At 44.5% G+C, this 16,470-nt stretch overlaps 1 protein-coding gene across 1 annotated transcript in view; it reads left to right on the forward strand.

Moving 5' to 3' along the window:
* Positions 1-622: 622 nt before the first annotated feature.
* Positions 623-16,470, forward strand: part of vwdel (von Willebrand factor D and EGF domains-like) — a 30,248-nt gene continuing 14,400 nt past the window's right edge. The window contains exons 1-11 of the mRNA XM_024385950.2: positions 623-1,044; positions 6,187-6,377; positions 10,879-11,110; positions 12,308-12,373; positions 13,114-13,346; positions 13,790-13,879; positions 14,067-14,220; positions 14,443-14,660; positions 15,433-15,506; positions 15,651-15,924; positions 16,267-16,469. Coding sequence (XP_024241718.2) covers positions 972-1,044; positions 6,187-6,377; positions 10,879-11,110; positions 12,308-12,373; positions 13,114-13,346; positions 13,790-13,879; positions 14,067-14,220; positions 14,443-14,660; positions 15,433-15,506; positions 15,651-15,924; positions 16,267-16,469 — 1,808 coding nt within the window. The 5' untranslated portion in view covers positions 623-971. The remainder of the gene's footprint in view (positions 1,045-6,186; positions 6,378-10,878; positions 11,111-12,307; positions 12,374-13,113; positions 13,347-13,789; positions 13,880-14,066; positions 14,221-14,442; positions 14,661-15,432; positions 15,507-15,650; positions 15,925-16,266; position 16,470) is intronic.

Consider the following 16,470-nt stretch of genomic DNA (forward strand, 5'->3'; position numbering starts at 1 on the left):
GGATAATTAGAGAGAAATCTAGGGAAAGAGAGAAAAATCATAGACTGTACACATCTTTGCCTGTGGTAAATTCAGTTTAACCTTACTGTTCTGGTCCTCCATGGGCGTATGGGATGTATAATTATTGTATACTGCAGAATAATTATAAGGCAAATAACCAGCCAAGCTCGGTCAAGTTGGTCAGGTTCAATCACCCAATGGTAATGTCATACATTTTAGTGCTAATATTAATTTCCATAGTTTTTGTTTATTATGCATTTGTAATTATGATGGTATTCAACGCCCTACACTCAGCAGCAGCAACGGTGACAAAATTATGTGTTTTGGGTAGAATTCACAGTTTGCTGAGTGGTAATTATAGTCCAGAGGAAAAATCAATCATGACTAATAACATTGTACCAAGAACAAACATTGTAATAACAGTCCATTATTTCCAACAACAAAAAAACATAAATTCTACTTTTATTTCATAATTGATTTAGGCCTACCATTTTTACATTTGCTCAAAATTGAAAGCTGCATCAGTTCTCAGCGAATGAATGACCACAATCATGATGACGACTCGACCATTTTCCTGTTAATGCAACTGGATAGTCCCCGACTTTAATCCTTTTATCACTTGTCCTCGTCTAAACAGTCGTCGCTGTTGATTCGGTCGAGATACGGTTCGTGGACGCTCCTCCTAATATGTTGCTGCTTTTGCTCTTGGGAGTTTGTGGTCACGCGCCGCAGTCCGGTGGTCCCGGGAAGTGCTTTTATCAGCTCTTGCGAACCTCTTAGAAACGGACTTTCTTTGACTGTCGGCGGTGTCTTTGATTGTCGTTTATTTCTGCCTATCCCTACTCTTTTTTAAAGCTACTGGAAAATCGAAGGCAGCTGAACTGAGCATATCTTTTGAGGAGCCAAGGACCGTTGTAAAACCGTGGTCTGTCAGTGGTCATTTTGGAAGGCTTCACATTGGCTCGTGAACGATGAAACTTAACATAGTTTTGGAACATTTGTATTTACTAATTTTACTCCCTAATACAATATTTTGTCAAACAGGTAAGTGGTATGCCAATGTTATTAATTGATAATGCCAAATTGGGACTACATTGGATGTAGACCGTAAAATGATGTGCGTAAATTACCTGTAGCCTACCAATGGGTTTCAAGCTTATTTTTTCAACGGACATGGTTTACGATGAATATTATGAACACAGTAAGCCTACTATTATGAACTGGGGGATAAATGTAGCATAGCTATGGAAGAAAAGGTGACAATACCGTTTTTAATGCTGAAAATATATAATTTATTAGAGCCAGATAAACTTTTTGTATCTGCTCTCTCCATTAGTCCTGTCCATCTGGTAAGAATGGTGTAAATCTGTGGCGTGCATACTGATAGTAAAGTTCATCAATCAAGGTCCTGTCATCCAAGGGCACATACCTACGACTCTCATTGCTATGGCAGTCTGTTGACCTGTCATTGGAGGCAGCAAGGGCCAAGCCTGTCTCTGTGTCTTCTCCAACCACACAAGCCTTTGACCCCTGCGGCCAAGGTGGAAAGAGACACGTGTCCATGAGGGCCGCCCACTCGGACATAGATATGGTGCTGAAGGGTATTTCAGGACATTTACTATGAGAGTTCTCGTCTTGGCGGAAGAGAGATGGACTGACCAGGTGCTGCTGAGAGTGAACGATGATAGGGTAGCTCTGAAAGATCCTGTCGTCACCTGCAACAACTTGTCCGACTGGCGTCACTGTGTCATAGTTAGTTGGGCTATGACTTTTCACTTGGCTGTGAAATCTCTGCCTCATGCTCATCTCATGTTGGCCTTTAAGTCCCACAGCTCTCACTTTTGGAGTTTTCTCTCCATCTTTATCTCTATTCATCTTGCCTTCGTCTTTATGTTCCCTCATGCTGTTCTGCTCTTCATTAACCATTAGCATATATAAGTCTCTGTCAGGGGTACCCACCACTTCTGTTTTGGTCTCAGTTGCCTGACTTGGAAGATTCACCATATCAGTAGCGTCCCATCTCTGATAGTTTGTATAAGAGGTGTCGTCAATTTTGGTTCCAGTCTTGCCCATCACCGTCATCAGTCTCCTGTATTTCTGAGTGAAACTGTTAGGGTCTCTTTTTGCCCTCGACCTAACAGCTCGTTGCCTTTTATCCTTCTCTCTTTTCATCACCGTAGAGGGGATGCTGGGATCAACCACAGACACGGGAGGAATAGCAGCACCCACCATGGTTGGAACACAGTGGTATGGCTGTGAGGGCCAGGCTGGTCCAATAGGCATCACCGGAAGGTGCTGAGGGTGTGGTGTGTAGACATAATCAATCAATGGAGTAGATGGCTGGATGATGCCTCCAGAGGTGTAGGCCTCTGTGGAAATGTTTGCAAGAACAGCACAATCTAGGCCCATTTTTGAACGGTGTCCTGTATATTGAAGACAATCAAATTAGTTTTATATTAAATATTTGATCAATCATGACCATCTATTTTTGTTAGGCATGCAATTTAATAGTAATCATATTTGATGCTAGTACACCCTAAGTACACTTTTTCTTTGTGAAGCAATTTCTGATTGTTTCAACATTTTTGGTTTTGTGGTTATGCTATTAAAAGATGTTCAAACAACACACTTACCATGATCTTGTTGTAATAAGTGTTGTTGGTAATTGTACTGAAAGTTCATTTTTATCCTCTGCTCTTATGCCAGATACATTATAAAGGACACACCTACATAAAATCAAGAGCATCAGTAGCACATTTTAGAATGTTTTTAGAATGTTACCTGACTGTGATGTCAGAATTGTTACTCAGGTGAACACAGCTGGTGTTACTGTGGCAACAACCAAACATTCCTGCTTCAGAATAGCTGTATTTGCAGTAGGCCCTACTTTCCCTCTCAGCAAAGTTTCAAGAGGATGTCTTTCTTTTAGATTCTGTCCAACACCCGAGGGTCTTGCTTCGGTATGCTCCAAATAAATACTTTCCCTCCTGTTTCAATTTCACATTTTACCCTAAACTGAGAAGTCGGACTGTCTTTGAAGCTACTTTAAGCATGCTTATCGTAAGCAACATTTTGATCACCACATCAGTTTTTTACCACATACCATTGAATAGCATGTACCTCATATTCCTTCCCCCTTTTATGATACCTCTCATGTGAAGGCATACATTAAAATCGACCGTATGGACATTAGCAGTCACATCCTGCCAAAGCTGAAGTGTCTCTATTTAACTTGGAAGCCTATAAATAATAAGGCTGTTAGCTGTGGCTACGGCTTAGTTCCGTAGCCAAAGAGACGCCATGTTTGGTAACGGATCCTTTCATACTAAACACTTTCACTCTAACTGCTCCCAGCTGGGACTGTCATTGGCTACATTAAATTACAATATAGATGTAGGGGAAGTTGAAGACAATCACATACAAAGTGGATCTCCTCACTGTGCATAGTGGATTTGACAATCACCCTTCCCTGTAAATCACATTCAATTAGTGAAACACGACTGTCTGTAACTTGCATACAGTACAGTGACAGTCGGTGTAGAAAACATAGAAGTGAACCGTCTTTACCACCTTTTGTAGTATACCCCGTGCATCACTATAGTTTCCTAAAAGATACACTAAACACATGCAAACCAACAAAAATTATCATTCATTTATTCCAGATCTCCATGAGCTTTTTCCAGGCGCTCATGGTTCCCTTCAGCATGGGTACTGTGGGACTACTCAGGTATTTCTCCAGAGTGTACTGGTCCCTGTTGATGAACACGTTGTGGTCCCAGCCTTGTTTGGTGATCCGGGACACCCTTTCTCTCTGCTGCTGGGTCTTCCTCTTCATGTCCTCCCTCTCCTCCCTCTGCCACAGAGAGATGGGCACCGAGGCCTGCCACGGGCTGGGAAAGTAGAGGGAATCAGGAGGGGGTAACCTCCCGTACTGCCCAGGAGGGGTTGGGTGATGGCACGTGTTGGGATGGCGAGAACCACGGTACCTTCTCCTTGGTTGAGGGTTGGGGGCTTTGAACGGGGGGTGGTTTTGGGTAATGGGTGGTGCGAAGGGTAGGGGTTGTGTGGGGTCGCTATGGATTGTTCCCCCTGGTGAAGTTGGTTGCCTACTCTGACAGGATGGGGAGACAGACTTGTTTGTGGAGCTAGCATACTTCTGTGAAAGGTTGTCAAGTGTTATTGGGTTGTCAAAGACAGTTGGTTTTGCAGACGAAGGATGTTCAGCTTGGGATGCCCCAATGGTATCTACATCATCTCGCATTCTTATTTCCACCACTGAGGAGTGACTGTTTGCTACGGTAACATGAATCGTATCAAAGTCTAGCAGGTCGCGGTCAATCAAAATGACCTGTTCTTCTGTTATTTGTTCATTGGGAATAGACTGGTTGGACTGATTGGATGTCTGGGATTTTACCCCAAGTTTGTGGAAAACCTGAACAGACTGCATCATCTGATGACCCAGACGGCTCCTTGTCAATTGGGGTGGTTGGGGAGCGTTTGGGGTAGGCTGCACCCCTAACTTAGCCCCCTTAACGCTACCTTTCTGCTTCCTGGATGAGGAAATGTCTGAACCTGTTCTGTCCCCACCTCCATCTGCAGCACCGCTCCTTGCACATTGGACCAGCTCCTTCACAGGACTAGGGTTACTCTCCTCTACACTTCTTTCTCCATCCCTCTTTTCACCTTCTATCTTTTCACTGTTCACGCCATCACTACTGTCACCAACCTCTCCAATGATGGCCGTTTTCTTTGTCGTCTCCCCTCTTCCCTGCTCTGCATCCTCCTCTTTATTTTTAGTAGCTTCCATCACAGGGCTTCCTGCAGCCTCCTCCAATGGGACAACTGGATTGCCAGTGTTCATTGTTGTATCAATAGGTGCCATGGTAATGTTGGTTGCAGCTGCTGGTGCTGGTGCAGCCACACAGATGTACCCTGGTGGGGGACATACTGCCCAGATTTGTGGCACTGGTGGTGGCTGAAGTGGCTGATCTTTGGTAGACAACAATGTGCCATAGATCGCATGTTGATGGGTTTGATGATGAGAAAGAAGGGGTTGATGGTGATGATGAAGATGGTGATGAAGGAGATTGGGATGATTAGGAGGCTGCTGGAAATGGGCTGTTACAACCGGAGGGTTTGTGCTGTGATCTATGACCAGAGTTATCTGTCCTGCCAGTAAACTGTTTCCTGAAAGGAAACCAAATTATAATTTTTTGATTCACAAAATATTTTGTACAGTATGTTATGAATAAATGCATTTGTAAAGTCATTATGCCTTAATTAATTTCTGTCATGCAAAATGATAATGTCATGCTAACTTTAGAATAAAGCATAAAGCATAGATAGTTAGAAAGCTGAAAAGCTAACAGACAGTTTTGAGAGGTTTGAATTGTAATTGAACATAAAATGCTTACCTTGTGTTGAGTCAGATGTGAATGCATTACTCTGGAAAGGGTTATGATCCTCCATAGTTATAAACAGTTATTTTAACTAGTTTAACACAATATTTTTTGAAAGTACTTTGTTGTTTAGTCAAGTAATTGTTTGATTGATGCACCTAGAATGTCAGTGTCTCTCTATGATGTCACCATTTTTTACTTGATTCTGACTAGAGGGAGTACAGCTACGACCGGAAGGTACTTTTTCGTAGCAGGTTAGGATCATTTACTCAGCAGGTTAGGATAATTAATGTGGCAGGTTAGGAGACTTAGGTTAAGGTTAGAAAAAGTTTAGGGTTAGCTAAAATGCTCTCCTAACCTGCTGCGAAAAGTAACTTCCGGTCGTAGCTGTACTCCCTCTAGTCACAACTCCTAGACGTTCCAACTCCAGAAAATTGTTGTTTTGTTAAGAGTTTCATTTCTCCAAATAAATGTTTTTTTATGCACAAAAGTACAAACAAGATCAACATATTTTCAACATTAATTTGTCTCATAATCCCATAACTCCTATTTTACAATTATTATCATCAGGCTAGGCCTAGTTATTACATGGTTGCAACATAGTATTGACAGTGTTTCATTGCTAACTCAGTTGATTTTGTTTGTGTGTGTTGGGGGTGTAACTTGGGATCGGTAACTTCAAATCAAATTGTGTGCATATGCGTGCGTGTGCTTTGAGTGAAAACACAGCAGCACCTTATTGACTCATGTTTGTGCTACATGTTTGGCTGCTTGTGTCTATCCTCAGTGCTGCCCCCAGAATGTGCTCCGGGGGGTCACTCTCTGCTCCAGAACCCATACCGCAGCACCAGTTTCAGCTCCCGCAGCCTGCAGCAGTCAGCCCTCCAGGACTTCATCTGTGACCATTCCCTCATACCAGGCTGGTACCAGTTCCAGATCTTTGACAAGCCCGCCAGCATGCCCACACAATGTGTGGAGGTAAATACCGATGATACATTTTATTTTATAGTACTTTTTCTCTCTAGGTCTCAAAGCATGTTACAATGTATGGAGGTCACCCAATGCCCCTAAGTGTCGCTAACACCCATATAAGAATAAAAATTTCCAAAACAATGTATAGAGGACTATTTTTATATTATTTTGACGCCGAGGAAATATTTTTTTAAATATCAGTGCCGCCCTCCGGACCTCTGTTGAAGACCGAATGTGGCCCCCAGAGAATTTTTTTGTTTTACACCCCTGGTTGAGGTGGTCTTTCATAGCAAATGCCATACCTCAGTCAGAACAGTACAGAAAAATATTGTCCCCATGGTATAAGATCTTATAATGGCGCCGGAGGGGATGGCTGCCGTTTTACGGGCTCCTAACCAACTGTGCTATTTTGTGTGATTCTTTGCATTATTTGTACATAATATTGCAGCTACCGTCTCTTATGACTGAAAAGAGCTTCTGGAAATCAGAACAGTGATTACTCACCTCGAACTGGATGAAGATTTTTTTATTTAATGAGTCCGACGCGAAGGATATACTGCTTCTCTGAGACCAGGCCCAAATCCCATCATTTGCGTGAAGAAAAGACGGAAATACAGGGGGCGGAGATCGGGGTGCCTTAAGAGAATTCGTCGGCGAGTGGGTAACCCGTCTCTACCATCTGTTCTATTGGCCAACGTGCAATCACTGGAAAATATACTGGATGATCTCCGTTCGAGACTATCTTACCAACGTGACATTAAAAACTGTAATATCTTATGTTTCACCTAGTTGTGTTTAAACAACGACACAAATAATATACATTTTTCGTAGCCGCCTATTGACCACCACAAACCGATGCTGGCACTAAGACCAGTAAGGCCATCAGCAAACAAGAAAATATTCATCCAGAAGCAGCGCTCCTAGTTGCCAGGGACTTTAATGCAGGCAAACTTAAATCCATTTGACCTCATTTCTACCAGCATGTCACATGTGCATCCAGAGGGAAAAAAACTCTAGACTACCTTTACTCCACACACAGAGAGGCATACAAAGCTCTTCCTCGCCCTCCATTTGGCAAATCTGACCATAATTCTATCTCCTGATTCCTGCTTATAAGTAAAAACTAAAGTGGTCAGATGACGTGGATGCTACGCTACAGGACTGTTTTGCTAGCACAGACTAGAATATGTTACGGGATTCATCCAATGGCATTGAGTATACCACCTCAGTCACCTGCTTCATCAATAAGTGCATTGACGACTTCATCCCCACAGTGACCGTACATACTGTACAGTTGAATTCTGAAGTTTACATATCAGTGCCTGTTTGCTTGACGTCATGGAAAAATCAAAAGAAATCAGCCAAGAAAAATTGTAGACCTCCGCAAGTCTGGTTCATCCTTGGGAGCAATTTCCAAATGCCTGAAGGTACCACATTCATCTGTACAAATAATAGTATGCATGTATAAACGTCATGGGACCACGCAGCTGTCATACCACTCAGGAAGGAGTTGCATTCTGCCTCCTAGAGACAAACGTACTTTGGTGTGAAAAGTGCAAATCAATCCCAGAACAAGAGCAAAGGACAATGTGAAGAAGCTGGAGGCAACAGGTACAAAAGCATCTATATCCACAGTAAAACGAGTCCTATATCAACAAAACCTGAAAGGCCGCTCAGCAAGAAAGAAGCCACTGCTCCAAAACCGCCATAAAGAAAACAGACTACGGTTTGCAACTTATTGTGGAAGGCTACCCAAAACATTTGACAATTTAAAGGTAATGCTACCAAATACTAATTGAGTGTATGTAAACATCTGACCCACTGGGAATGTGATGAAAGAAATAAAAGCTGAAATAAATAATTTTCTCTACTATTATTCTGACATTTCACATTCTTAAAATAAATTGGTGATCCTAACTGACCTAAAACAGGGAATTTTTACTAAGATTAAATGTCAGGAATTGTGAAATACTGAGTTTAAGTGAATTTGGCTAAGGGGTATGTAAACTTTCGACTTCAGCTGCACATATCCCAAACAGAAGCCATGGATTACAGGCAACATCCACACTGAGCTAAAGGCTAGAGCTGCCGCTTTCGAGGAGCGGGACACTAATCCCGCTATGCCCTCAGATGAACCATAAAACAGGCAACTCGTCAATACTGGACTAAGATTGAATCCTACTACACCCTCTCTGACGCTCGTTGGATGTGGCAGGGCTTGCAAACTATTACGGACTACAAAGGGAAACCCGACCTGCCCAGTGACACGAGCCTACCAGACGAGCTAAATGCCTTTTATGCTCACTTCGAGGCAAGCAGCACTGAAGCATGTACAAGAGCACCAGCTGTTCTGGACTACTGTGTGATCACGCTCTCCATAGCAAGACCTTTAAACAGGTCAACATTCACAAGGCCGCAGGGACAGACGGATTACCAGGACATGTACTCAGAGCATGCGCGGACCAACTGGCAAGTGTCTTCACTTACATTTTCAACCTTTCCCTGACCGAGACTGTAATACCTACATGTTTCAAGCAGACCACATAGTCCCTGTGCCCAATAAAGTGAAGGTAACCTGCCTAAATGACTACCACCCCGTAGCTCTCATGTCTGTTGCCATGAAGTGCATCATCCCGGAAACCCTAGACCCACTCCAATTCGCATACGGGCCCAACAGACCCACAGATGACGCAATCTTAATCACACTCTTCACTGCCCTTTTCCACCTGGACAAAAGGAACAGCTATGTAAGAATGCGATTCATTGACTACAGTTCAGCGTTCAACACCATAGTGCCCACAATGCCCATCACTAAGCTAAGGACCCTGGGACTAAACACCTCCTTCTGCAATTGGATCCTGGACTACCTGACGGGCCACCCCATGTGCTAACAGTAGGCAACAACACATCTGCCACGCTGATCCTCAACACTGGGGCCCCTCAGGGGTGCGTGCTTAGTTCCCTCCTGTACTCCCTGTTCACCCACGACTGTGTGGCCAAGCACAACTCCAACACCATCATTACATTTACTGACGACACAACAGTGGTAGATCACCGTCAACGATGAGATAGCCTATAGGGAGGAGGTCAGAGGTCTGGCAGTGTGGTGCCAGGACAACAACCTTGAGCAAGACAAAGGAGCTGATTGTCGACTACAGGAAAAGGAGGGCCGAACACGCCTCCCATTCACATCGACGGGGCTGTAGTGGAGCAGGTTGAGAGTTTCAAGTTCCTTGGTGTCCACATCACCAACGAACTATCATGGTCCAAACACACCAAGACAGTCATGAAGAGGGCATGACAACAACTTTTCCCCCTCAGGAGACCGAAAAGATTTGGCATGGGTCCCAGATCCTAAAAAAGTTATACAACTGCACCATCGAGAGCATCCTGACCGGTTGCATCACCGCCTTGTATGGCAACTGCTCGGCATCCGACTGCTACAGAGGGTAGTGACTACCGCCCAGTACATCACTGGGGTCAAGCTTCCTGACATCCAGGACCTATAAACTAGGCGGTGTCAGAGGAAGGCCCAAAAATTGTCAAAGAAAATTCACCCAAGTCATAGACTGTTCTCTCTGCTACCGCACGGCAAGCGGTACCGCAGTGCCAAATCTAGGTACAAAAGGCTCCTTAACAGCTTCTACCCCCAAGCCATAAGACTGCTGAACCTCCCCCCCCCCTTTACACTGCTGCTACTCATTGTTTATTGTTCATGCTTAGTTACTTTAATAACTCTACCTACATGTAAAAATTACCTTAACTAACCTGTATCCCCGCACATTAACTCGGTAACGGTAACCCCTGTATATAGCCTCATTGTTGTTATTTTATTGTGTTACTTTTTACTTTAGTTTATTTAGTAAATATTTTCTTAAGCAGCTTTTCTTGCACTTGAGTACTTTTCAGTGAGTAGCCAAATCATTGCAATGGTAACATGAGTGCTAGTCTTGCCCTTTGAAGTGAACATAGGCTCTTTGTTCTGAGGATCCTGGGATGGTATCAGCATTAAGCACAGGACCAAAGAGAGCGAGAGACAGGAGAGAGACACGAGAGACAGGAGAGAGACGGGGAGACAGAGTTAGAGAGAGAACGAGACAATGTTAGAGAGATAGAGATAGACAGCATTAGAGAGAGACATGGTTAGACAGCGAGAGAGAGAGAGAGAGAGAGAGAGAGAGAGAAAGATGTTCCTCATTTTCCCTGGGCTGCCCGCTGTGCTGCAGACTGAAGGATCCATCAGAGGTGTCAGCTTCCTTTTCTTCCCAGGGCATTGTCATGTGTCATATTGCAGTTGTTGCCTGCAAAATGTCGCCCTACCAATCATTACCCATGTGGTTGTATTATTACCACCCAGTATAAACTAGTCTGGTCCCAGACATATTTGTGCTGTCTTACTTTTTATCACATTGAGTGACTAGAAGTTTGCAAGACAGCTCAAACAGATTTGGAACCAGGCTAAAGTAATCTCATTCTGTTCTCCATTGTCTTTATCTGTGTCCACCAGGTGAACCACTGTGGGACCCAGGCCCCAGTCTGGCTGTCTCTGGGGGAGGGCGAGAGCCTTCCCCGGCCCCTGGAGGTGACGCATCTGACGGCCTGTGCCACCTGGCAGTTCTTCCTCAGCAGCAGTAAGGACTGCTGCCTGTTCCGCATCCCTGTCACCGTGCGCAACTGTGGAGACTTCTACGTCTACCTGCTCCAGCCCACCCAGGGTTGCATGGGCTACTGCGCACAGGGTACAGCAGCTGTTTACGATAGTCTGTTTAGGTGGAGGCAATGAGGAGCTCCATATGCTATGAAAGTGAGGTGGCATAGTTTTTTTCTTCTTCAATGGGCAAAAACGTAGCGCCATGGTCTTCAGCGCCACAATGTCATAAAAGGCCATTCATCCACAAAAACAAATATAATTTCATAAATGAACGTGTTTTCATTCATTTGATGATATAATCGTCAAGCACACTCAAAAGATTAGGACTGACCTCGGAAGTACAGTCCGATGTAGTGCTGCATCACTTTCATAGCTTATTGCCAATGCTCTATGCTGTGATCTCTTACTGTATGTGTCAATGTAAACATGACATTACATTAATCAAATCAAATTTATTTATATAGCCCTTCGTACATCAGCTGATATCTCAAAGTGCTGTACAGAAACCCAGCCTAAAAACCCCAAACAGCAAGCAATGCAGGTGTAGAAGCACGGTGGCTAGGAAAAACTCCCTAGAAAGGCCAAAACCTAGCCTGGTTCCTCTCTAGGTTTCTTCCTATGTGGGGTGGCCAGTCCTCTTCTGGCTGTGCCGGGTGGAGATTATAACAAAACATGGCCAAGATGTTCAAATGTTCATAAATGACCAGCATGGTCAAATAATAATAATCACAGGCAGAACAGTTGAAACTGGAGCAGCAGCACGGCCAGGTGGACTGGGGACAGCAAGGAGTCATCATGCCCGGTAGTCCTGAGGCATAGTCCTAGGGCTCAGGTCCTCCGAGAGAGAGAAAGAAAGAGAGAAAGAGAGAAAGAGAGAGAGCATACTTAAATTCACACAGGACACCGGATAGGACTGGAGAAGTACTCCAGATATAACAAACTGACCCTAGCCCCCCGACACATAAACTACTGCAGCATAAATACTGGAGGCTGAGACAGGAGAGACTTTAGGTTTCTTTAAAAGTGTTAGCTAAATGCTGTACATGCTCCTAGAATAGGATATAACTACTTTTATTATTATTATTATTAAGAGGGAATTCTTATAGCGGTAATAGCGTAAAGGTGACATGATACAACTGTAAAAACGCAAAAGAATTAGCACTAACCACATGTAACTCATTAAACTGTTATTTATGTGCTTGTGACTCAGACCTCTGTAGTGTTAACTGTTAAGACCACCACTGTTAATTGTCTGTTCATTGTCCTGCTCTCATTCACCATGTAGAGATGTCAGACTCTGCGGCTGTGGTGTGTGGTCCTGACGAGGTGGAGGTTGATGGAGCGTGTAAAGGTGAGTGAGCTCTCTGCCTCCTGACTGGGTGTTGCCTGGCTCTATAGGAGGCCCTTGTTAAAGTCAGACACCACAACAATCCACGTCAGAATTGCCATGCGGTGTGGAATGCAGCAACAGGCCCCTCACAGGTCCTCTTAATGAGCTAAGCATGTGTGTCCTGCCTCCCTCGCCCCGTCTCCATGACGATATCTTTCGGTGAGGTCGTGAATTTTCCCTCCCGGTTTTAGGGCGAAGGAGGAGGGGGGCTGGGGACATAGGTGGATGGTTTAATGAACTTTTATTCACACAAGAGACACTATCAAGTTGGAAGGGATACTATAAATAGGAGAAGGTACCCACCGTTTAGGTACCTACTCTTTTGGTTTGTTATGGTTGGCCCCTTTCCCTGATTAGAGTTATAGAAATAGACCAAAATGTTGGGACCCACTGGAAAGCAGTGGCTGATGACTGGATCTTTGCCTGAAATATAGATTTTGATTACTTAATGGGTCACAGGACAACAACATTCAGCCAAGCTTCTATTATAACACAACCATCTCATATCACCCAAATACTGTATACACTATTACCTGCTATGTCCATGTAAATACCAGTTACATGTTCAGTAGGAAGAAAACTGGGTGAAACTACCCATTTTGTCCAATAAGACATTTTGTCTAATTTTGTCCAATAAAATATGTTGCTAAACATTTTGCTTCAGTGTACCCTACTGAACACAACTCCGTTATCCCTTCCAGCCAAACATCCTCCTTCCCCAGCGGTACCTGTGATAGTAGCAGAGCTCTCTGGGAGCATCGTCTACCTGAAGTGCAGCTTCGAGGGCCATAGCGTGAACAGCTCCCTAGGCTATGTGGTTGCCTGGTCTCGCCTCTCCCCCCAAGGCATCAAAGAAGAACTGAAACAAGAGATTACTGTCCAAACCGTTGCCTTCATCGAGCTGGACGGGATCAACCTCCGACTGGGGGACAAGGTGGGTAGAAGTTACCCCTAACCACTGACGCAGGTTCAGATATTTTTCCTCTCTAATGGTTAAGGTTAAGATCGGGGGTGGTGTCATTTGATCCGAGACTTGTGGTTACGGGTAGCTTCTACTTCGCTTGTAAAACAGTCAAACGGCCAGAATAATGCTAGCTTCCGAGCTCTCTCTCAAAACTGAAGTGAATTTCTTTTACAAGTAAGGATATAGAGCAATCGAGCTGGCCGTGTTGAAAACCTAGACTGCCACCGGCCATCAAAGTTATACAGTATATTGTCGTGTCATCCTTTTATGAAACTCTTCTCAGACATGTTGTTTTGTTTTCCTGTGGTATCATGTATATTACCTGGCTTCAACTATAAAGGCTTTTCTACATCCTGAACTGTAGCCTCTCTCTTCCTCCTGAACGGCTGTGGCTGTCCTTCCCTCTCTGTCAGATTTACTGCAGTTGCTCCAGTTTTTTCGTGGACTCGCCGGACATCCAGGGAGCCCCATCGGAGAGCGAAGAGTTCTTCGCCGGGATCAGGGTAAGTCAAAGAGATAGAGAACACTATTTCAAGGATTTGGTGTTTGAGTGTGTGTGAAGTGTGTAAGTTGTGTGTGCGTGCATGCCTGTCTGTCTGTCTGTCTCTCTGGGTCTGGGTTTGTGCGTCTCCTTTTTGTTTTAAATAGTCACTGGTTAATCAGAATTTCTCTTGTGATTTGTCTCTGCAGTTGAGACCCGAGGTGACTACTGTGTCTGAGGATGGGAAGGACTATGAGTTGACTGTGGAGAGTACCATCCCTGTCCCCTGCCCTGACGGTGCCTCCTCCTCCTCCACCACAGAGCAGTGTACTCTCTCCTTACACCTGAGTACAAGCAATCAAGGTAAAGGCTTCGTAAGTAATCCTGCATACTCACAGTATCACCACAGTAAAGTTTTTTTTCTTCAAAATGTAGTATTCTTAATAACTGATTTTGGCAATACGTTTGATTTCCATAGCATCTTGATTCTCCAGTGACAACGCATATTGACATGTTGGAATCCCTACGAAATAGACAAAAACAAAGCCAATGACAATAACCATTAAATGATCTATTCCTCCGTAGGAGACGATCTGCTGGGTCCAGACGTGGTGTTGACGTCGTGCCGGGTGGATCTCTCCCAGAGCCTGGGGTGTCGTAACGGGGTGTGTAGCCAGGCCCTGGTTCACCTCAGCGCGGTCACAGACTTCCTCAGGGACGGGGACAGGACAACACAGATCTTTGTCATACCCATCGTCACATCCAACTTCCTCTGGAGCGGCTACACACCACAGAGTGTGCAGGTACTGGAACTGGAAAAAATACCCTTGTGATGGGTTGGGAGGAGAGTGACGGTTGTTATTAGCCTGGTCCCAGATCTGTTTGTGCTGTCTTGCCAACTCCTATGGTCATTGTCACCCTGTTTGCCATAAAACTTTGTAAGACAGCATAAACAGATCTGAGACCAGTCTATGTTGTTAACAGATCTGGATGTAACATATACGCCGGGAGTCAGGAAACAGGTGTCAGGAAACAGGTGCAGAAGGTGAGTTTAATAAAGAACCGATACAGATGAGCAAACATGAGGCTGAACATTGGAGAAAACAATAACACCTAGTGTCTGAAGACAACTGAGGGCTAAATAAAGGGGGAGTAATCAAGGAGGGAATGACAACCAGGTGTGTGTATTGATGGGGAACAGTTGTGCGTAATAATGAAGCCAGGACCGGAGGTTAGTAGACCGACGAAGTCGAGCACCGGAGGGAGGAAGCAGGAGTAGGCGTGACACCGGAACCAGCCTATGTTAACAGATCTGGGACCAGTCTAGGTTGTTCACAGATCTGGGACCAGTCTAGATTGTTACACTTAACTCACTCAATGCAGAATATGCTATGATGCTATATACACTGTATAGTGTACATTTGCTCACTGCCACAGTGCCCATACACAAACTGTAAGTTGCCAACACACTCATATAAGCATGCACTGTATACACTTTATTTTCTCATCTAGATAGCTGAATGTGAAAATGAAATAAATTATATCTGATATGTGATATTTTCTCTGTGTTTTCAGATCACAGTGACGGATGTTCCCTCTGCATACTGCTACTCTTTCACTGATCCTCACATCATCACGTTTGATGGCAGGTACTTCAGTCACTCCTTTATAGTCAGCATAAATGATAGATTCAGTCAAGGCAATGTTAGCCTGCAAATATGACAACAATCACAAGGATACACATTACCGTAACGGATACTGTAGTGTGATGTTTTTCATGCATTTCCTTTCAGGCAGTATGACAACTATCAGATCGGGACGTTTGTGTTGTACAAAAGCACGAGGCAGCCATTCGAGGTTCATGTGCGCCAGTGGGAGTGCGGGAGCGTTGTCCACGGCGCCTCGTGCACGTGCGGCTTCGTGGCGAGACACGGCGGTGACGTCATAGCCTTCGACATGTGCAATGGAGAGCTGGGGGACACCAGGCCGCACCTGTCGGTGAAGAACAGGGACGTGGGCAAGAGTGGCATCCGCATCACTGAGTCTTACCAAGGACGCAAAGTCACAGTGAGTGAATAAATACATAAAGTCTAACGTAAAAAAATTGAATTGAATTCAAGTTGTCTTCCGATGAGTTGGTGGTGGCAGGAAAAAGAAAAGGTCACAGAGTTGAAGCCCACGCCCACAGGTAGTAGTCATTAGCCAATAGGGTGTTGAGAAAGGCAGTGTAAACTTACAGTGCAAAGTCGGTTTTCAATTGTTTATGCTAATTATGATATGATACAGATGTGGTGATATAGCGAAGCACTGGAAAGCAGAAAATTGTTTAGTTGTAATAGAATAGAGCAAAATCAAATGAAATACAACAGAATACAATAGGATCTAATCCCCTTTCTGTCTGCGCTGTAGATGACCTTCTCGTCTGGGGCATTTGTGCGTGCCGATGTGTCTGACTGGGGCATGAGTCTGACCCTGAGGGCCCCCAGCTCAGACTGGAGCCAAACCCAGGGCCTGTGTGGGACGTATGACGGACAGACCCACAATGACCTCCACACAGCAGGTGGCGCAGCGCTGGACAACGAAGACGTAGCAGCCTTCATCTCTGAATGGAAG

Source organism: Oncorhynchus tshawytscha, linkage group LG23 (genome assembly GCF_018296145.1).
Source record: "Oncorhynchus tshawytscha isolate Ot180627B linkage group LG23, Otsh_v2.0, whole genome shotgun sequence".
Classification (NCBI taxonomy): Eukaryota; Metazoa; Chordata; class Actinopteri; order Salmoniformes; family Salmonidae; genus Oncorhynchus; species Oncorhynchus tshawytscha.